This window comes from Lynx rufus, unplaced genomic scaffold (genome assembly GCF_022079265.1).
Source record: "Lynx rufus isolate CCGP_SWC_20201006 ecotype Redwood Valley unplaced genomic scaffold, mLynRuf1.p SCAF_16, whole genome shotgun sequence".
Classification (NCBI taxonomy): domain Eukaryota; kingdom Metazoa; phylum Chordata; class Mammalia; order Carnivora; family Felidae; genus Lynx; species Lynx rufus.
The window spans coordinates 12,798,186-12,819,842 of NW_025814830.1; the positions used below are offsets into that span (position 1 = coordinate 12,798,186).

The 21,657-nt window shown below is 37.9% G+C and overlaps 1 protein-coding gene across 5 annotated transcripts; it reads right to left on the reverse strand.

The window, feature by feature from the left end:
- Nucleotides 1-395: 395 nt before the first annotated feature.
- Nucleotides 396-19,180, reverse strand: ZFP30 (ZFP30 zinc finger protein). 5 transcript variants are annotated; one of them, XM_047078156.1, is made up of 7 exons: nucleotides 19,088-19,180; nucleotides 18,763-18,902; nucleotides 18,500-18,571; nucleotides 12,645-12,730; nucleotides 10,372-10,498; nucleotides 9,295-9,393; nucleotides 396-2,821 (listed from the first exon to the last, which is right to left on the reverse strand). In XM_047078156.1, exons 4-7 carry the CDS (start codon nucleotides 12,651-12,653, stop codon nucleotides 1,452-1,454), a joined length of 1,605 nt encoding a protein of 534 aa, XP_046934112.1. In that variant the 5' UTR covers nucleotides 12,654-12,730; nucleotides 18,500-18,571; nucleotides 18,763-18,902; nucleotides 19,088-19,180; the 3' UTR covers nucleotides 396-1,451. The 5 variants fall into 5 exon arrangements, with proteins under 5 accessions (XP_046934112.1, XP_046934113.1, XP_046934114.1 ...); XM_047078157.1 differs by lacking the exon at nucleotides 18,500-18,571; XM_047078158.1 differs by lacking the exon at nucleotides 10,372-10,498 and having other exon boundaries at nucleotides 9,295-9,390.
- Between the last annotated feature and the right edge of the window lie 2,477 nt (nucleotides 19,181-21,657).

Consider the following 21,657-nt stretch of genomic DNA (forward strand, 5'->3'; position numbering starts at 1 on the left):
GAACTTCGACAACACCCAGAAATTTTGATATGCAGTCATTTAAAAAAATCATTTACTTCAATTTGGTTAAAATTCCAGAGCTAATTTTATCTTTAAAATAATATTATGGAAAAACTCAAATACATAAAAGTAAAGAAAATAGCAAGAACAAAATAAACAAAAACTATGTACTCAAGACTTATCTTACCATCACTTTAACAAGCTTATCCTTTTCTTTTGCATGAGCACTTTTTTTTTTAATTTTTTTTTAACGTTTATTTATTATTGAGAGACAGAGCACGAGCAGAGGAGGAGCAGAGAGAGAGGGAGACACAGAATCTGAAGCAGGCTCCAGGCTCCGAGCTGTCAGCAAAGAGCCCGACATGGGGCTCGAACTCACGAACTGTGAGATCATGACCTGAGCCAAAGTTGGTTGCTCAACCGACTGAGCCACCCAGGTGCCCCACATGAGCACTTTTAAAAAGTTCCAGACATCATACCATCTTATGTGTATAAACTTATCTCTAACATTTTTATATAACTACGATGCTACCTAACAAAAACATAATTTCTTAGTATTATCTGTCAATATTCCCATTTCCCCAACTGTCATAAAAATGTCCTTTTTACATATTTGTTCAACTTGTGATCTAGTTCACTGCATTTGATTAATATACATTTCTTCAGACTCTTAATATTTAAGAGTTCCACCTCCCTTTTTTCAATGCTATTTTATTGAATTTGAAGGCAGGTCATTTCTCTTGTGGAATTACCCACATTTTAAATTCGTTTCATTGCTTCTTCTTGTGTCATGTTCTTGTGTTCTGTGATTCTTCCCTAAACTGGGAGTTAGATCTTGATGCTTAGATTCAGTTCAATATTTTTTGGCAACATGTGTATGTCTTACTGTAACTTATTAGGGGGCACAAAATGTTTTGTCCTATTTTGAGATTAAAATTGATCAGTGGGTATCTACTGGTCTTAACCTCCACTGAGAATTGTACCTAGATCCATTATTTCATTATGTGCTGCAAAATTCTCTAATAAAGAACTTTAGCTCATCAACTTCTAGTTACTCTAAAATACAGTTCAACAGGAGATGCAGGCTAAATGATTTTCCTTTCAATTATCAGTTTTTGGAATGAGACAGTGCCCTAGCAACCTTCATAGATATATTATACAGATGGGAAAAAGAGGCGATGATAGGTAAGATTAACAGCTCTTCTATATTCACTCCTTTAAAAAAGAGTTTCTTTCTAGAACACATTTCCCAAAGTTTAACATAGTTTTTAATGATGAGAAAAGGCTTCTAAAAATTCATGAAATTTATCCTTTCCTTCAAAGAAAACCTAACTATTTAGGTTAGCTGTAAGCACGAAGCAAAAGGGATTCCTATATTCAAAAACTTTTCCCCTAGAATTTATTTTCTAATGCCCCTTAACACAAAATTCACAGTGGAAGGCTTTCCTAAATTATTTAGTTACATTATGAATTCGCTGATGGTAAGTAAGATGTGAATGTTGTCTAAATGCCTTTTTACATTCCTTACATTTGTATGGTTTTTCACCAGAATGAATTCTCTGATGTTGAATAAGTGATGAATGAAGTCTAAAGGCCTTTCCACATTCCTTACAGTCATAGGGTTTCTCACCAGTATGAATACTCTGATGTTGAGTAAGTTGTGATAGCAGTCTAAAAGTCTTCTCACATTCCTTACATTTATAAGGTTTCTCACCAAAATGAATACTCTGATGTTGGGTAAGTTGTGAGAACAGTCTAAAGGTCTTCCCACATTCCTTACAATCATAGGGTTTCTCTCCAATATGAATACCCTGATGTGAAATAAGTTCTGAGTAACGACGGAAGAACTTCCGACATTCCTTACATTCGTAAGGTTTCTCACCAGTATGAATTCTCTGATGGAGAGTGAGATGATAGCCACGACTAAAGGTCTTTCCACATTCTTTACAATCATAGGGTTTCTCACCAGTATGAATTCTCTGATGGAGAGTGAGTTGTTGCCGCACCCTGAAGGCCTTTCCACATTCCTTACATTCATAGGGTTTTTCACCAGTATGAAGTTTGTGATGTACTCTAAGGCCTGTACTACACAAAAAAGCCTGCCCACAGTCCTTACATTCATAACACTTCTCAGCAATATTAAGTCTCTGATGTCGTGTAAGGTGTGCATACTGTCTAAAGGTCTTCCCACATTCCTTACATTCATAGGGTTTCTCGCCAGTATGAATCCTTTGATGAAGATTAAGTTGTCCTCTTACTCTAAAGGCCTTCCCACATTCCTTACATTCATAGGGCTTCTCACCAATATGAGTTCTCTGATGTACTCGAAGATCTGCACCACATGTAAAGATCTTTCCACATTTTTTACATTCAAGGAGTTTGTCAGAAGTATGAATTCTCTGATGTCGACTAAGGTGGGCACACTGTCTAAAAGCTTTTCCACATTCTTTACATTCATAGGGTTTTTCGCCAGTGTGAATTCTCTGATGGAAAGTAAGTTGTTGGCGTACTCTAAAGGCCTTCCCGCAATCCCCACATTCATAGGGTTTCTCTCTATTATGGATACTCTGATACAGAGTAAGAGAAGTGAGTTTTCTGTAAGTGGGCATTTTTTCAGAGGTGGTTTTTTTCACTTGCCGGAAATATCCCTCTTGAAGGTGTTCTTGTCCCTCAAACTTCTCATATTTATAATCTTTTCTGATAAAGGAGTTTTCAAGGCCACAACTTCTAATTCTTCCCATTATCTCCCACTGAGATAAATTCATTTCACAAATATCCTTTTCTTGAAATAACTTTTTAGTGTCATATCTGGATTCTAAATCTGAAAGAAAACAAGACAAATACATGCTATCTTCTTATTCTAGAAAAAGCGAACAAGCATATAAAAAAACTTTATAATAGAAAATAAAGCTCAATTTCAAGTAAACGAGCTAAAAACCTCATCAAAGTTTGAGAATCTTTAAATTTTTTAATGATTACTTTTTAATTAGAATAATGCACAAACATCTTACCATGCATAACATGGCCTTTGTTTACCATAAGATATCATCTCAAGCCACTGCCTGATTTGCTCCCTATATTCCTATCCCACTAGCCTCCTTTCAGTTCCTAGAATATGTCACAATCTTTCCATTTCTTAGAGCTTTTCACTGACAATTTAAATTCACAGGAATTTCAACTTGCATTTTCTACATAGTTGGGTTCCTTTCATCCTTTAGATACCATGTTAAAAATCAGACCCATTCTGGGGCACCTGGGTGGCTCAGTCGGTTAGGCGACCGACTTCAGCTCAGGTCATGATCTCGCAGTCCATGAGTTTGAGCCCCACGTTGGGCTCTGTGCTGACAGCTCAGAGCCTGGAGCCTGCTTCTGTTTCTGGGTCTCCCTCTCTCTCTGCCCCTCCCCCATTTGTGCTCTGTCTCTCTCTGCCTTTCAAAAATGAATAAATGTTAAAAAAAAAAATCAGACCCATGCTGACTTCATCTAATTTATATACTTCATTTTCTATCCCAGTAACTTGTTCCATGCCTCTTAATACTTTTTTTATTTTGTTGTTACATATTCATTACTTTTCCCATTTTTAAATTCTCTTTATTTTCTTACCTTAAACCTTCCCAGGGCAGAAGCAACCTTTCATTTATCATTGAATAACAAACTCATAGCATATAGTAACTATTAATTAAGAAATCTCATAATTGGCTAACAGTTATTGCCTATGTTCCCTTGCCTCTAATCTTATACCTTATTACAAATTAAATATTTTTTATTACTTCCTATAGAGATAGGAAACAAAAGCACATCTAAGCTATCTCAGTCAAATATATAAATGAAAAATGGTGATGTCTTCACATCTGATCATCTTCCCAATTGTCTACTTTCACTTAGGTATCTCCGCTACTTCTGATTTTCTACCTTGCATAGTCATGAGTAAACTTTGCCTGTTTTCACAAGGTAACAAGAAGCTCATCTTTATTTCAGTTTATATATCTACACACATCTATGTTACAAACAGCCTGTTTAGTTCCTTCTTCATGCCCTTCCCTATACTCTCCCCAGAGTCCTCAAAGCCAATGCCATTTAGATTCTACCTAGAGAGTATTTTCGTGATTTTTCAGGCATAAGAACAGTTTTATACCATACAAGCATGCTAATAAAATTCTGAGCAAAGAGACGTTTTTCTCAAATGTGTATTTCCTCAAAAAAATTCCAATTAAGAGTTCACTACTTTTCAAAATGAAAATGGTATTTTTAAAAACTGAGAATACAGGAACATTAGTTTTAATATGCCCAAACTGGAAAGAATCCATCAGAATGGCTATGCAAATTAAAACATACTGAAACAACACAATACTGTATACCAAGGAGAATGAATAATATACAAGTACATGCAACAACATGGATCAATCTCACAAACATAATGGTGAGTAAAAAAGCCAGACATAAAAGAACATATACTGTATGGTTCCATTTTTATAAGTTTCAAAAAAAGTAAAACTAATCTATGGAGTTGCTAACAGTCAGGATAGTGGTTAATTTCAGTGGGGAGGAATGACTGGAAGGAGTTAGGAGGGAGCCGCTACTTCTCTCTCTCTCTCTCTTTTTTTTGTTTGAGTTTTTTATTTATTTAAGAACTCTCTACACAGAATGTGGGGCTCAAACTCAGGACCTTGAGATCAAGAATCACATGCTCTTCCAACTGAGCCAGCCAGGCACCCCAGGAGGGAGCTTCTAATATCCCAGCAAATCTCTATTTTGCTGCCGGTCAGATGGGTGTGATCACTTCGTGAAAATTCAGTAAGCTGTTTCCTTATGATTTCTGGATTTTTTTTTTTTTTTGGGTATACATTTATGTTTCAGTAAGTTTGCTTAGAAAAGGATTACCGAAAACATTAAAAAGTAACAATGATTTAAATAGTGTAGATAAAATATAAGCAGAGACAGGTAAATGATGATAGAAAATATCACTATCGGGGCACCTGGGTGGCTTAGTAAGTTAAGCGTCTGACTTTGGTTCAGGTAATGATCTCACGGTTCATGAGTTTGAGCCCTGCGTCAGGCTCTGTGCTGACAGCTCAGAGCCTGGAGTCTGCTTTGGGTTTTGTGTCTCCCTCTCTCTCTGCCCCTCCCCGACACATACTCTGTCTCTCTCTAAAAAATAAATAAAACATAAAATTAAAACATATATATATCACTATGAAATCTTTGTGTCTTCCTCCCTCCCTCTCCCCTTAGTTCCTTCCATTCTCCCGCTTTCCCTCTTCCCCTTCTCTCTGTCTCCATCTCCCTACCCCAAAAAAGCAATAAAAAATTATGGCAACTTTGTAAGAATCTTTAGGAAAAAGTCAATTTAAGTCTTCATTAAGATAAATAAGATATAAATGACATAGTAAATGACTAGTAATTAGCTAAGTAACAGTAGTAAATAAGTAGGAGGCTATAAAGGTATGACAAATGTTATAAATGATAATTACAAAGGATTTACTTATAAATTTAAAAAGTAAAAACCAGCAATGGAAAAGGAAAGTCATAAAAAAATTTAAAAACAGGAAAGTCATAGTTAAAATAAAAGTAAGCCAAAATATTTGTAAGAAAATGAGAAAGTGTTCACAGCATAAATGCTCACACAAATTGACATAAGAAACATTAAACAATGGAATGGAAAAATAGAATAAAGGAGATGAGCAGACAGTACACAAAATATATATAAATATACACGAACTTAAGACAAAATGTCCATATTCTCTCTCTCTCTCTCTCTCTCTCTCTCTCTCTCTCACACACACACACACACACACACACACACATCCTATAAATTTAAAGGTTTTCATTAAAAAAAAAAATTCTGAAAGTGGATATAGTGAACCTGAGACTCTCATATATGCCCCCACCCGTTATAAGACATGCCAGATTAAGACCCTGGCATGTTGAAAATTCTCACCTAGGAGACTACTCTATAGTATGAACACTGAACTGTAATCTTATGATTTCTGTAAACAAAAAGTCAGCCATATTTGTTTATGCCAGTTCTTATCCTTGCAAGCTACTAAGACAATCATTTCTATAAAAACAAAGCTGAATATTTTAGGTTCTTGTTCTACTTTAAATTGAAACTAGAAATAATAGCCTATGTAATATATATATGATCTAAACAAGAAAAAATTGGCTGGACCTACAATGAAACCAAAGGCCAAACTAAACATCCAAAGACTCGCCTATGGTAAGGAATTTTAATGTTTTGATTTTTAAGATATATGTAAAATATTTAACTATTTAAAATTACTAAACCAAACACTACTTTGGATTCTACTGAATCAAGAACTTTAGTAAACAATGCTAATATGAAAACACAGTGTTAGCCCATCTTAGATCAATATGAAAGGAGAAATGTTCTTTCCTTTTGCAGGGTATCAGCTTAAATTAAAAAGAAAACGAGGATCATGTTACCTGGTCACAGAATTAATTTGTTTTCTGAAGTATGATGTCTTTCACTACCTTTCTTTGTTGTTACTGATACAAGATAATATGGAATATAGAATATTTATGACAGAGGCAGTATTGGTTATATTAACACCAGGGTTAATGTATCAAGAAGTCTGTAAATATTAAAACCCTATGACCACAGAATTGTACTTCTGAGAATCAATACTTACTAAATACTAAATAATCCATACTGAATCCTAATAAAATACTAAATAATACATTCTGCTGATAATCTTACTGCTTAATTAAACAAGGAATCAGAAGCAACTGAAAGAAAAATACGTATTCTCCCCTTCACATTATTCAACCAACCTGTGTCCGTATCATTGTCATAAGCATGGGTTTTCTTCATAAATTGGCTCCTATTCTTTACCATCTATTGAAGGCCATTCCATACAATATTATCTATCTTTCTACTCCATCAATTTTCATTTCTTTGAAATCATTCCCTTCAACATTTAATATGTTCTAATAGCTCACATCGTAGAAGACATTTCCTGTATCCTATGTGTCTACTTTTATGGCAAAATTCCTTCAAAGAGTTGTATATATTTTTAACACGGTCTCATCTCTCATTTTCTTTTTATTTCCCAAAAACTTTAAAACTTTACCACAGAGCACCTTTAACATACACAAAAGTAGAATAGTTTAATAAATGTCTACACATCTATGACCCAGTCTGAACAACCATCAACCCCTGACCAACCCAGGCCAATGCACACCCCAATCTACTCTTCTCATATTATTTGACACAAATACCATATATTCATTTTTTCTACTTACAGGATTTATTTCTAATAATACCATTATCCAAACCTAAAAAAATGGACACTAATTCTTTAAGAATATCAAAAATGAGTGTTCATACTTCCAACTGTCTCAAAGATAAAATTTTAAGTAATTTAAAAATAGTAAATTTATCCCCCCAAAAAGTCCATAGAATACAACTGGTTGACAGGTCTTTTACATGTCTTTTAATCTATAGGTTGGTTCTCCTGCAATCTTTCAATTTCCCTTGTAATTTATTTGTTGAAGAAACAGTTTTGACCCCATAGTGTTTCCCATTTCTTAATTTTGCGGACTATATTCCTATGGGGCAGTAGAACATGTTCCTCTATCTTCTTCCCATAAATTGGTAGTTGGCTTTAGAAACTTGATCAGACTTAGGACCAATTTTATTGGCAAAGTTACTTCATAGGTGATATTGTGTCCTTTCATTAGAAGAAGTATGTCTGATTTTCTCTATTTCTGTGACATTATCAGTATTGATGTTCAATGCCTAGATTCAGTTGTTCATTATGGGTTCCAAAATGGTAATACTCTAATTCTGTCATCTTTCATTTATTCACTGAATACTTTTTTTTTTTTTAATTTTTTTTTTAACGTTTTTATTTATTTTTGGGACAGAGAGAGACAGAGCATGAACGGGGGAGGGGCAGAGAGAGAGGGAGACACAGAATCGGAAACAGGCTCCAGGCCCTGAGCCATCAGCCCAGAGCCTGACGTGGGGCTCGAACTCACGGACCGCGAGATCGTGACCTGGCTGAAGTCGGACGCTTAACCGACTGCGCCACCCAGGCGCCCCATATTCACTGAATACTTTTAAGAAAAACATCCATCTAATACCTATTGGTACAGTTCTTATAAGGAATGCAGAATACTTCTTTTCCTTTATATTTATATTTTCTAGTAAGTTAAATCTCTAGTAGTTTCCAATGGTGAACAATTTACTATTAGTAACACTAAGAATGTATGGAATTAAGCATATTTTATGTATTATAACATATTGCAGTTATGTGTATAGTCAAATAGTTCCATCTTTGACCAGCTAGAGCCTCTTCAAACTACTTCCTGTTTTCTGACCACCCTATTTAAAGTTACCCAACTCACCCATCATAATTCTCCATATTCTTACCCTACCTACTTTTCTTTTTTTTTAATATGAAATTTATTGTCCAATTGGTTTCCATACAACACCCAGTGCTCATCCCAACAGGTGCCCTCCTCAATACCCATCACCACCCTCCCCTCCCTCCCACCCCCCATCAACCCTCAGATCGTTCTCAATTTTTAAGTGTCTCTTATGGTTTGGCTCCCTCTCTTTTTTTTTTTCCTTGCCCTCCCCCATGGTCTTCTGTTAAGTTTCTCAGGATCCACATAAGATACTTTTCTTCATAATACTTAATCACTTATGATATTTGGTAACCCATTTGTTTGTTTATTGTATGACTTCCCTACTACAATGTAAACTTTATGAAAAGAGCAATGAAGAAATACATATACAAAAAATGGATTGGAAACAAATTAGATCCAAAGTACAGGTAAAATGGTTGTCATTACAGGGGTACCTGGGTGGCTCATTCCATTAAGCACCCAACTCTTGATACCAGCTCAGGTCGTCATTTCACATTCGTGAGATGGAACCCACCATGCTCAGGGCTAAGCATGGAGCCTGCTTGGGATTTTCTCTCTCCCTGTCTCTCTGCCCCTCTCCTGCCCGTGCTCTCTCCCTTTCCCACTCTCTCAAAATAAATAAATAAACATTTAAAAAATTTTCCTTATTTAAAAAAAAGGTTGTCATTATGGAAGAAAGCTTTCCCCCACTGAAATGACAGGGAAATAGAAGTGAAGAAACAAGTAGCAAGCCATAGTACAGATGAAATTTCCTTGGTGGCTCATGCTGAGATCTAAGTTTTCTTCCCAGGTTTCAGGTCTTTTCTTCATTACCAGTATCTATGGTGTGTGTTTCCTTCCCAACCAGTAGGCCATGCCATGCCATAACCACGTATCTCTGCCTGATTAGCACTTACTCACCTAGGCTCCTTCTTCTTCTCTCATCCCTCACAACCATCCAGGGTTCTTTCCCTTGCTCTAGTAGGGTAATCACATCTGGCTTAGAAATGGTACACCCTGCTTGAAAAAAACATAAGGGTATGTAATAAAGAATTTATTTGATCAAGCCTGCAGAATGAAATCGAGTAATGGGATTGAAAAAAACATTCATAATAGTGTTACTTCAGGATCATAAGGAATAACAAGAACAGAAGTAGGAACATTGTCTTAAACTCATACAAACTCTGTCTCTTAAGAGGAAGGAATGATTTTTTTTTTTTTAAAGAAGAAATAATGATTTGAGAACACTGGTTTTCAAATCCTGGCTCTGCTACCTGGGTCACTATGGCCTTATTTTTCTGTTGTAAAAAGGAAATACTGTATCTAGCCAAAGGACTGTTGTGAGGTTTGATTTAATAAATGTAAAGTGTTTGGATGAGTGTTTAGTACACAGTACACGCTATGCATACTTATTAGGGACTTTTATTAGATATTTTTGCTATTTTTTGTTCTTTTGCTAAGAGGAAAATAATTAGTTTCTTGCCAGGATATTCATCCAATATCAAATGCAAAATTCATGTATTTTAAACTTTTACGCATAAATCACTTAAAAGGTAATATGTCTGTTGTGGTAAATTCAATGGTCCACTTGAGTTTTAATAAACTGTTGATTCAACCCAGCAACACATATGTTGTATAAGCTTTTTAAATAGATATGCGGAGCCAGATACCTCTGGTCTTCCTACTCACATTCAGGTGAAGTAACAGATAATAGACCATTTATAGCAATAAGAAACCAGATTTCTTTGATAACTGGTTTTTCTATAAGTGTCTCAGAATTTATATCTAGCTGTCATTAAAGAGAAGTAATTACAGAGAAGGCAAAGAAAGACATAAAGGTCACTAAATTATCGGGGAAGCTGAAGGAGCTATTTAAATGCTTAATGGCTGCAGGTGCCTATTCCTAAATACAAAGAAAATATTCAGCTAGCTTCTAGAAAGACAGCCGTGAAATTCAGTCCTATGAATTTCTAAATTATATGACACAGATAAGCTTACCCACTGACACCAAGTTGCTATAGTTCTCTAATATCACATCTCTGTACAAATTCCTCTGATATGAGTTCAGGCATTCCCACTCTTCCTGAGAAAAGTCTACAGCCACATCTCTGAACATCACCAAATGCTGAAATGACAAACCCATGTATTATTTCTAAAATTATTTATTTCTGTAAAGGGCCAATATTTTAAGCTTTGCATGCCACATATGGTCTGTTCCACATCCTTTCCTTTTCCCTTCTTTTTTAAAACAATTCCTTCAAAACATAATTAGCTCAAAGGCTGTATGAAAACAGGCCAAGGGGGGCACATGGGTGGCTCAGTCGGTTAAGTCGGTCTGACTTCGGCTCAGGTCATGATCCTGTGGTTCATGTGTTTGAGCCCTGCATCAGGCTTTGTGCTGACAGTTCAGAGCCTGGAGACTGCTTCAGATTCTGTGTCTCCCTCCCCTCTGCCCTTCCCCTACTCATGCTACATTTAATATAAATAAACATTAAAGAAATTTTTTTAAATTTTAAAAAATAAAAATAAAAACAGGCCAAGGGACGAATCTGGCTCATGAGCTGTAGTTTGCCAACCACTGCTAGAGACAAAACTTCCTGTGGGAAGGGGGATAATTCCCTTAATTAAGCACTGTGGGATACTTAATTTTATTTACTTCTAGATATGTTCACATAGATTAATCAGAATTTCACAATTAACTGGAATAGTGATCATAAAAACACTGCTTGCAATGGGCTTAAATAGGCCTAAAAAAATTCTCAATAAATGTGTTTCATTCTAACTCCTTTTCCTTTAAGGATTAGAAAAAAAATTGATGGATTTTTTTCCCCCTTCCAAATGAACCATAAAATTTCTATTTTTAAAAAGTAGAGTTTGGGGGTGCCTGAGTGGCTCAGTCGCTTGAGTGTCTGACTCTTGATTTCGACTCAAGTCAAGATTCCAGGGTCGTAGAATAGAGCCCGTGTTGAGCCCTGCTTTGAGCCATGCTCAGCATGGAGCCTGCTTAAGATTCTTTCTCTCTCTCTCTCTCTCTCTCTTTCTTCCCTCTGCCCTTCTCCCCCACTTGCACTCTCTCTCTCTCAAAAACATAAAAAAAATAAATTTAAAAAGTAGAGTTTGTATAAAACTAAAAATTTCTTCCAGACCTCTCTTCATCATTGTATCATTAGCATTTTTGTTATAACAAATACTTTACTGAATATTTTTAATTTACTAAACAACAGTCCATTTGTGTTAGACTTAGTAATGATTATATTCATGTTTCTATACTTTTAAATATATTAAGTCATATTTAAAATTTAAGTTATACAAAATCTCTGAAGCTGCAATGTCCAGTATTCTAACGTAGATACATATAGTTATTGAGCACTTAAATTGTGGCTAGTCCAAATTTAGATGTGCTATAATTATAAAATACATACCTGATATTAAAGACTTTAGAAAGAAAAAAATGTAAAATATAATTTCCATACTGATTACACTTTAAATAACATTTTGACTATATGTACTGAATTAAATAAAACATTAACTGTACATGTTACTTTTTACTTTTTTTTAATGAGACTACTAAAAAGTTCAAGATGACATAAGTGCCTTGCATATTATTCTATACTCTTTATGAGATGTTATGCTGCCTACTGCACTTAAGGCACTAATTCTTTGGGGTGCCTGGGTGGCTCAGTCAGTTGAGTGTCCAACTCTTGGTTTCAGATGAAGTCATGATCCCAGGGTTGTGGGATCGAGCCCCACATCAGGCTCCACTCTGAGCATAGAACCTGCTTAAGATTCTCTCTTTCTCCCTCTGTCCTTATCCCCAACTAGTGTGCGCTCTCTCTTTGTATATCTCTAAAATTTTTAAAACGACACTAATTCTATACTTTTAATATGTGACTACTAGACAATTTTAAATTACATAGGTAACTCATATTATAATTCCTTTAGATGGAGCTGCTCTAAAGTGATCTCCAGTACTGAGTCACAGATCAAACAATTTCCTCTATGGACTTCACTTTTATTTTATCTCTGCTCTAGGCAAAGACTGAACATTTAGGAGATGCTGAATAATTTGGTCAATATACACATGGACATGGATGGAGAAGAGAGAGGCAAACAGAAGGGGCCTGGGCTGCCTGATTTCATCCCTTGCTAGAATGGAAGACTAGGAAAAAGCTGTTGGGTGGGGCTCTATTAAGAAGTTTCAGGATATCTAATGAGAATGTTCACATAAACTGAAAAAAATTACCGTACTTTAAATAGAAACACCAACTTACATGAGCCATGATTTTACAGTTGCAAGAACTGGTTAGTTTTCCTCAAAGGTCACTTGCTGGAGAAGCTGAGTCCATAGAAGCTAGAGCTGGGGGAAGAAGGTGAAGCCATAAGAACAAAATTGCCTCAGAGCTCCCAAATTTTAAAAAGTCATACTACTACTCCCTTCCTACAACCCTCTCCCCCCAGCAACACACAGACAAGTTATAAGAGGTAGGATGTAGTTTAGACAAACAGATGTCCTCAAATCCACAGGAAAATCAGTTGCACAAGGACAGACACAGAGCAGAGACTCTCTTGCATGGAAGCACATATTCATATACTTTAGCAGGAGTGTTTCCAGTTAGTCTCCTGCCCCAGGGAGGCTGATCTGGACCTGAGAATGGATTGTCTAGGCCTGTCCTGAGCAGATCCATTTCCCTCCATTGCCACCTTCCCAGCCAAGAAGTGGTTACATCATCTAACCCAGAACTTCTTTCTAAGACTCAGGAATGTGGCTGGGCTCCCTAAACCTAAACATAGGAAATACTATGGACAAGAATTTCCTAAACTTTGCTAGACACTGGAATTACCTTCAGGTCTTTAAAATATACTGATGCCTGGCTCACATCTCTCATTTTTATTTAATTAGTACAGAGTGTGACCTGGGAATCAGAATTTTTAAATTCCCCTCAGATTTTATAAAATTTCTGCCAGGTTATCATAATGAGCAACAAAGTTTGGTATTCAAACTTTGTGTGCATCAGATTCCCCTGGAGGGCTTATTAAAACACAGTTTGCAGGGCCTCACTCTTAGAGTTTGGAATTTAGTAGGTGTTTGGGCTTGGGCTTGAGAATTTGCAGTTCTAACAAGTTCCCAAGAGATACTTGATGTTGCTCGTCCAAATGTCACAATTTGAGAAAAACTTGCATAGCCCATGCTAGTGGTCTTTATGACAAAACTATACTTGCACACTGGGATCCCTTCCCAGGGGGAGGATGAACTACCATTTGCAGGCCCTCAGAGCTCACCAGTCACTACATATCTGTTCAGAATCATCAATACTACCTGCATGATCTCATTTATCAACCCATCTCTCTTGGAACCCAGGCTGGGGAAAAGTGAACTTGTGAAACCTGACCATGGCTAATTCTCTAGAAAGTAGAAATAACTCATTCGTTAAAACTAACTAATAACTAAGGAAATCCAAATTAAAGGAATTGGACTAGATTTGAAAAATTGATTATACTACTTACTACTAAAGTTGTGGGGAAATGGACACTTAAGGTATGATGTAGAATGATGTATGGGAAGTGTTTATAATGGGACCAAAAAAAGCTGGAAAGAACCTAAATATCTTTTAGCAGGTTAAATAAATTATTGTGCATTCACACAATGGCACTAAAAACCCATGAAAAATGAGGGTGCCGGGTTAGCTCAGTGAAGAGTGTGCAACTCTTGATCTCAGGGTCATGAGTTCAAGCCCCATGTTGGGTGTAGAAATTACTAAAAAAATAAGTAAGTAAACTTTAAAAAAGTAAAATAAATTTTAATTAAAAAAATACTAAAAATGAAGGTAAAATTCTTATTTGATATAATGGAAAGATGGTAACTACAAACTGCTGGTAGAAGGTAGGTTAGGAAATAGTTTTATAGTATAATTGTATATTTGGCAGGAAAACTACTTACATAAACATACATGTATATGATGAGGGAGCATAAGGCAAGCTAATACCTCACAAACCCTCCCCTCCCGCCCCCCCCCCCAGGTGGGATATGTGTGATATTCCTCAGACCCTTCTGGCTGCCCAAGAACAAAGGAAAGGGAAGAAAACAAATGGTTAACTAATAGAGATCACAGTCATGCAGGACATGAGTCTCCATCAGTTTACATATGTCTTAGTAAATGACAAAAAAAAAAAAAAAAAAAAGAGGGCAATCTTATCAATAACCCAATCTCCAGAAACCTATAGACTCAGTTTCCTGGAGCCCTAACATCACCTTCCTCTCCATAGTGATGTGGGGGACAAAGGCCAAGAAAGAAATGGCAGGTAAAATTAAATTTTATGGTCTACTTCATACTGTAAAGAATCCTTCAGAAATTCAGCCAAACAATTCACAGAGTGTCACCTATATCCCACTTGGTAAAAAGTGTTCCTGTCTCTGAAATGACCATGAAGTGAAAAGCTGGGTAAGTAATAGCACATAGAAAGCCTGTTGAAAGAATTGCTTGGGCAGTTTGAACATTACCACCCAATAACTGATTTCTTAAATAATTTATAAAACATTCATAAAATGGAATACTAAGGTAATCATTAAATGCTAAGTTTTAGAAAACAGTTAAGGAATAGAAAGTATTTTCAAGATACACTGAAAGAAAAAAATCAGTTTACAAAACAATATATGATTAGTTATTTTATTTATTTATTTAATTTTTATTATTTTTTAACATTTATTTATTTTTGAGAGACAGAGCACCAGGTAGGGAGGGGCAGAGAGAGAGGGAGACATAGAATCCAAAGCAGGCTCCAGGCTCTGAGCTGTTAGCACAAGGCCTGACATGGCTCGAACTTGCGAACCATGAGATCATGACTTGAGCCAAAGTCAGACGCTTAACCAACTGAGTAACCCAAGCGCCCCAATATGATTAGTTATTTTAAATCATCAATATGAAACAGATATCAATAGATGGGGGGAAAAATCTCTATCTTTCAATTCTGACATTTTAAAATTAATTTTAATTAAGTCTCTCAATTTAATTTCCATTTCTATCTTAAGAATTGTAATTGCTTGGAAGATTTCTCAAACAAGAAGGGGACTACTGGGATTTTACCTTTCCCCATAGATCCATGATTCAAAAATCCATGAGGACACTGAATGTCTCTTTTAAAGTAAGAACTAGAGGGGGACTCCTGGGTGGCTCAGTCGGTTAAGGGCCCAACTCTTAGTTTTGGTTCAGGTCATGATCTCACGGTTTGTGAGACCAAGTTCCACAACAGGGCTCTGTGCTGACAGCAGGGAGCCTGCTTGGGATTCTCCCTCTCCCTCTCTCTCTGCCCCTCCCTCACTAGCACTGTGTCTCTGTCTCTCTCAAAATAAATAAATAAACTTTAAAAAATTAAACTAAGAATAGAGGTCTTGATTTCTTTTAAATTTTTAATTAGGGTTATACCATTATTCAGAAATAAAATCGTACACAAAAATACATGCTTGTAGAAATATTTTGGGAAAATATGCTCTAAATATTAATAGTGATTATTTCTGGATGTTGGGACCATGGGTAATTTTATTTCACAAGCCTGCATTAATTCCATCAGAAATATCGTTTTAAAAAGCTATTCTCATTGGAGCGCCTGGGTGGCTCAGTGGGTTAAGTGTCTGACTCTTGATTTTGGCTCGGGTCATGATCTCATGGTTTGTTTGGGGTTCTGCATTGACAGCACAAAGCCTCCTTTCTCCTCCTCCCTCTCTCTGCCCCTCCCCTACTCATGCGCGCTCTCTCTCTCTCTCTCACACACACACACACAAAGTATTTTTCAAAGCTAAAAATAAATAAATAAAAATTTATAAAAAGCTATTCTCACTAAAAATAATTTTTTAATGATTTGGGAGAATGGGATACCTTATAGTCATTAAGAAAACTGTGATTAGGGGTGTCTGGCTGGCTCAGTCCACAGAGTGAGTGACTCTTGATCTCGGGGCTGTGGGTTCCAACCCTACACTAGATATAGAGATTACTTAGAAAAATAAAATGTTTTTAAAAATTTGTGATTGAATTGGCCTATGTAAGTGGTAAAAACAGGGAAATGAGAGAGAGAGAGAATCCCAAGCAGGCTCTACACTGTCAGTCCAGAGCCCAATGAGGGGCTAGAACCCATGAACCATGAGCCTCCACGCTACCAATTCTTGAATATTGTATTTCATCAACACCTGAGATCCTTCTGTGAAGGATCACAATGCTTTTCCAAACTAAAGACAGGGGAAAAAATGCTTATTTCATAGCATCTGCTCAAATATTTGAGCTTAACTCTACTGGGCTCCAGTTAATACACTAGTTATTAAACCCTTGTAATGTATCTTATAAATTGTTATCTTAGTGTTCAAGATACATATATAACTTAATTTCTTAAAGATTTTTATTCAGAATAAATACTTTTCAATGTTACATTATATACATATATATTTTTCTAATGACTAAATTACTAATAAATAGAATTTTTAGTATCGTATAACATCCCATCACATGGATGGAGTGTGAGTTACTTAACCATTTCCATACTGCTGGATGCTACTTTTATAAAAGATTATAACAAAAGTCATTCCCAGTTATCCCAAACTTCGATTCTACACCAGTAAGAATCAACCTTGTTGGGTCTTATACAACTTTGATTAGTATCATGAAATGACAGACTTCCTCCCCACCAAATTACCAACAAATATATACAACAATCCTGTACGTATTCTTAGATTTTTGTTGGCCTGAAAACCCATAAACACAGTCCAAAGACTTCATGTTAAGAACTCCTCTTTTGGTCCATTTGAGCATGTGATTCATTTTCCTGCTAGCAAGCATCCATCCTAATTAAGCTCACATTTTCATTACTCTTGGGAGTACAGAAAACTGATAGAGAATGACTAACAATCATCATTTAATACCAATAGCTAATATTAGTTAAGCAGTCTTCTAATGTGCAGGGTACTCCTCTAAGAGCTTTACAGGTACTAATTCAGGTAATCTTCAAAACCACTCTGCGACATAAATACTATTATAATTCTGATTTAATGGATGAAGAAACTGAGACACAGAAATATTGCTCAAACTCCCTCAGATTTAAGTGGTGGGCAGGATTCAAATTCTCTTAACCTAGGTTCAAAATCCTTTTATTTTTTATATATTTTTAATGTTTATTTATTTTCAGAGAGGCAGAGAGCCAGCAGGGGAGGGGCAGAGAGAGAGACAAAGAATCCAAAGCAGGCTCTAGGCTCCGAGGTGTCAGCACAGACCCCGCCACTGGGCTGGAACTCTCTGACCGCGAGATCATGACCTGAGCCGAAGTCCCATGCTTAACCGACTGAGCCACCCAGGCGCACCCCTAGCTTCAAAATTCTTAAATACCTTATACACCTCAGTCTATCCAATAACATGCCCTAAATAAACTTATGCTACAAACTCTCAGTCATAAGTAAACTCTGAAGACCTAATGTACAACATGGTTACTATAAATAATGATAATGTATTATAGGCTTGAAATTTGCCACAAGAGTAGATCTTAAGTATTCTCTCACCACTCACCATAGTTATTTACACAAAAGTAACTATGGGAGGTGATGGATGTTAGTCTGACGGTGGTAATCATTCCATTCCACAATGTATACATATACTGAAACATGTATATATTTATGCGTTAAACATATACCATTTTGTATTTGTCAAAAATAAGCAAAATAAACTCATGCTACCAAATCTCTACCACATCTGGCAGTTACCAAAAATCTCCAATGGCGGAGTCTCTTGGAAAAAAATTCCCACCCCTACTCTGGAATCAATCATTGAAGATATCTAAACAAACCCTGAACTACTCCTTAACAAATCACAGTCGAAAACAAAGCATGAACTTTCACTTCCAAAAGGGGCATTTCCATAATCAGAATATATAGCATATGGTTAAACTAAACGTAGAACTGTATTAGACGGGCACTAAGAAGTGTTATCTATTAATTAGGTCCTCTGCCATTAACTAGGTAGGGAAATCTTAAAGCACAAATCAATGAATAGATCATTCTTAAGCAGCACATTCCAAGGGAAGAAAATTTAAAAAGCCCAGTGTCCATAAAATCAAATCATTTCACGGAAACAAAGAATCAGCACAAACTCACACAGAACCTGGCTTTTAGAGGCGCGGCAGCGATTCGTTTCACTTCGAAGGCCTTCTCTGGAGACTGGCAGGGCTAGGGAAGCAAAGTGTTCATTACACCCCAGGCTTTTCTTAGTCCGTCAAAACCCACCCGCTCTGCCCCTTGCCAATCGCCACAGGCATGCACAAACAGAAACCAGAGGCAAACGAGGAAAGGTTTGCGGTCACCCGAGTCCGGGTTCGCGGCTCTGGGTACCCAATAGCTTGGTCGTCGCTACTGCTCACCGCCTGGGACTGCCCACTGCGTCTTCTTCGGTCCAAGGGGTCGTTCCGTCCCCACAGGCCAGCCCTGAATCTGGTTCCAGCGCTCTGCAGGGGACCTTTATTCTGGGGCTCCACCTCCGCCTTCCCTCTTACAGCCAGGCCTGGGTGGTAGAGAAGACCGAGGTGAGTAGGACCGCAGGGTCTCGCATTGCAGAACAGGCCGCGCCCACATACCCGGCCCAGCGGCGCTACTGGCGCACGAATTTAAACCCAAGCCGTCCGTGTCTCTGACTGCAAGCCCTCACTCGGGAAGAATCGCACAGTAGCCCGAGGCCCCAGGACCCACCCCGGGTCGGGTCCGCGGAATCTAGTCCTTCAGAAAAGCAGTCCGCGCACTCCGGCCGCCACTAGCTCTGAGGACCGCCCAGCCCTCAAGTCTACTGTGTCGGGCTTCTAGAGTGCCTATCTCGGCACGAGTGCGCAAGCGCGCAGGGGGCGGGGGAAGGGCCTCGGCTCTTCAGAAGCGCTCGCGGGGGGAAATGGGGCCAGATTACCGCGGCTGGCCTGCGGAATGGAGAAGCATAATTCTGCAGGGCCAGGACTCCTCAGGCCCGTAATGGTGACTCTGTGAGTGATCGGTGCTACCAAGGGTAATCCGAGCCTGCTCCCTTTTTGGAACAGTAGTCCAAAATCACAAAAGCTACGTATTCTGGCTTTCCTCTTTCGGTTCTCGGCTCCGCCCTCGGTTTGAACCGCGAGCACCGCACCGCCCTCAAGAGGAGCGTGGAGGCTCCGGGGAGTTGCAGTTTCCGTTCCGAGTACGCAGGCGCTGGGGTGGGGTGGGGGGCGAACCCTGTCCTCTACTGAGGTCAGGGAGCCTCTTGGAGCCACAATCGCTGGAGGGTAGGGGAAGGGAAAGGGGTGCAGGTAAGAAAGGTTGGAGCCAGGAGCCCGGCTTGGGCCTGGGTATCCAGATCTCTAGGCTCGTAACGGGGACCCTGACTGATACCCAGTGCCCTGTGTGTGGTTCACGTGGAGCTTCCTGATGGACTGGCGTGGTACCGCCAAGTGCCTGAGAGTGTAATTGCAGACTGGGTTGTGTTTTTTCCTACATGGAGCGATTTCCCCGCATATGTCATTCTTTGGATGTAAGACTGAGAAAGCGCCACAGAGAACACTGTGTGCATGATTGTGCTTGACTAGGGATCTCTGAAGTCTCTGTGGTTTGTAGCATTAAGAAACAAATTCAATTGGCTAGATCTAATCGGCTTTATTTAACTCTTCATGAGTTGGCAGCATCCCTTCTAGTAAGTAGACATTCCTAGGAATTTTACAGAATGGAAGGATTTCCAGGCAGGATGATGGGGCAAGGAAATTATTAGCAAAAGAAAAGAAAGGGTTGTTTCAGGCCAGGTCATCTTTTTGAGGGAAGAGAATAGGCAGGAGTCTTATTTTGCAGATTACTAGTGCTGTTCAGGAAATTTCAGGTTGACTGTTTAAAGGTCACATTTATGGGAGTGGTTGGAGCTGCAACTGTTGATTAATTAAAATTGTTAATCTTGGTTTGCTCTCTAAGGGTAAAATGACTCCATCTGGAGCTGGTTTCTTTTATTGTAACAATGAAGTGCCTCACATTGTGTGTATCCTTGAAGATGGCTGTGCTGTGAAGGTAACCAGAGTATGTTACCTCTATATATGCCTCTTGGACAAAAAAAATTATTTTGAGCTGAAAGCAATTTAGAAGCATGAAAGTCAGGAAAGCTCTCTCTGCCCTCCCCCATTTCTGCCTAAATGCAGGGTATAAATTCTCATTTTATACCCTGTTTGAGTTTTATACCCTGTTGTTGAGTTTGTTGAGTTGTTTGAGACAGCTCTAGATTCTTAGCCCATAGATGGTACCAAAGGAATCTGCAAATAGATTTTACTCCCATTAGTTTCCTTTCACAGACTTCCACACTTGGGATTCTAAAACTGCTTTTCTTTATCCTGTCATTTCTCTACAGTCATATTATTTGTTAAAGATGCTGTATAAGCTAGAGTGCTAAGCCACCAGTTTTGAGTTACTCTTGTTTTCTCCCATGAGACATGTGCACACATGTTAATAAATTGTTTATGTCTTCTGTTAATCTGTTTTTTGTTGCAGAGCCCTAGCAGAGAACCTAAGATGAGTAGAGGTAAAATATTTTCTCCCAGAAGCCCCATTGTGTGTTATTTCTGGCACGGTTTTGATAGGCCTGTACTTCTGGTTCTTGCTTTGCATGGATACCATGTTTGTGGGTGTAGGGGAGCAGAATTTGCCACCCAAAATGTGTCTCTTTAGCATAAGGATTATTATAGGCTGATTATTTTTTTAAGGAACTGCAAACACAGAAGCTCTGGAACTGAGTACAAGTTACCTTTTTGTAAGAAACATTTACATTTGTAAGGGAAATCTCTATTTTTAAGGGTGTCTCCCTCACTGTAACAAGAAGAAGACGGTACCTAAATCTCTAGAATGTTATCCCTGGAGAAGGCATGGACTTAAATCTGCATAACAACCTTATACTTATTTAATATGCTTTTCCTGGTAACCTCCCATAACTGACCCTCCACCCCAACATCTTTTGTCTTTAACTGAAGATGGTAATTAAGGTGATGGCTTTGGCCATTTCAGGGAGCCATGCAGTTTTCCTAGGTCTCTCCCTTGTATACAGGAAGTATACGTTTTATTAAACTTTTGTTTATCTTCTGTTAATTTATGGTGTGTCGGTTTAACTCTTAGATCAGCCAGAAGAATCTTGAAGGGCAAAGGATAATCCTTCCTCCCCAGCATGGATCACTGTGTTACTAGGTTCTGGGATTTTGATGGTCAGCATCTTGGCCACTAAGTGTGCTCTCAAGAATGTGGTGCTATGGCATTTAAGTGAGTAAAATAAT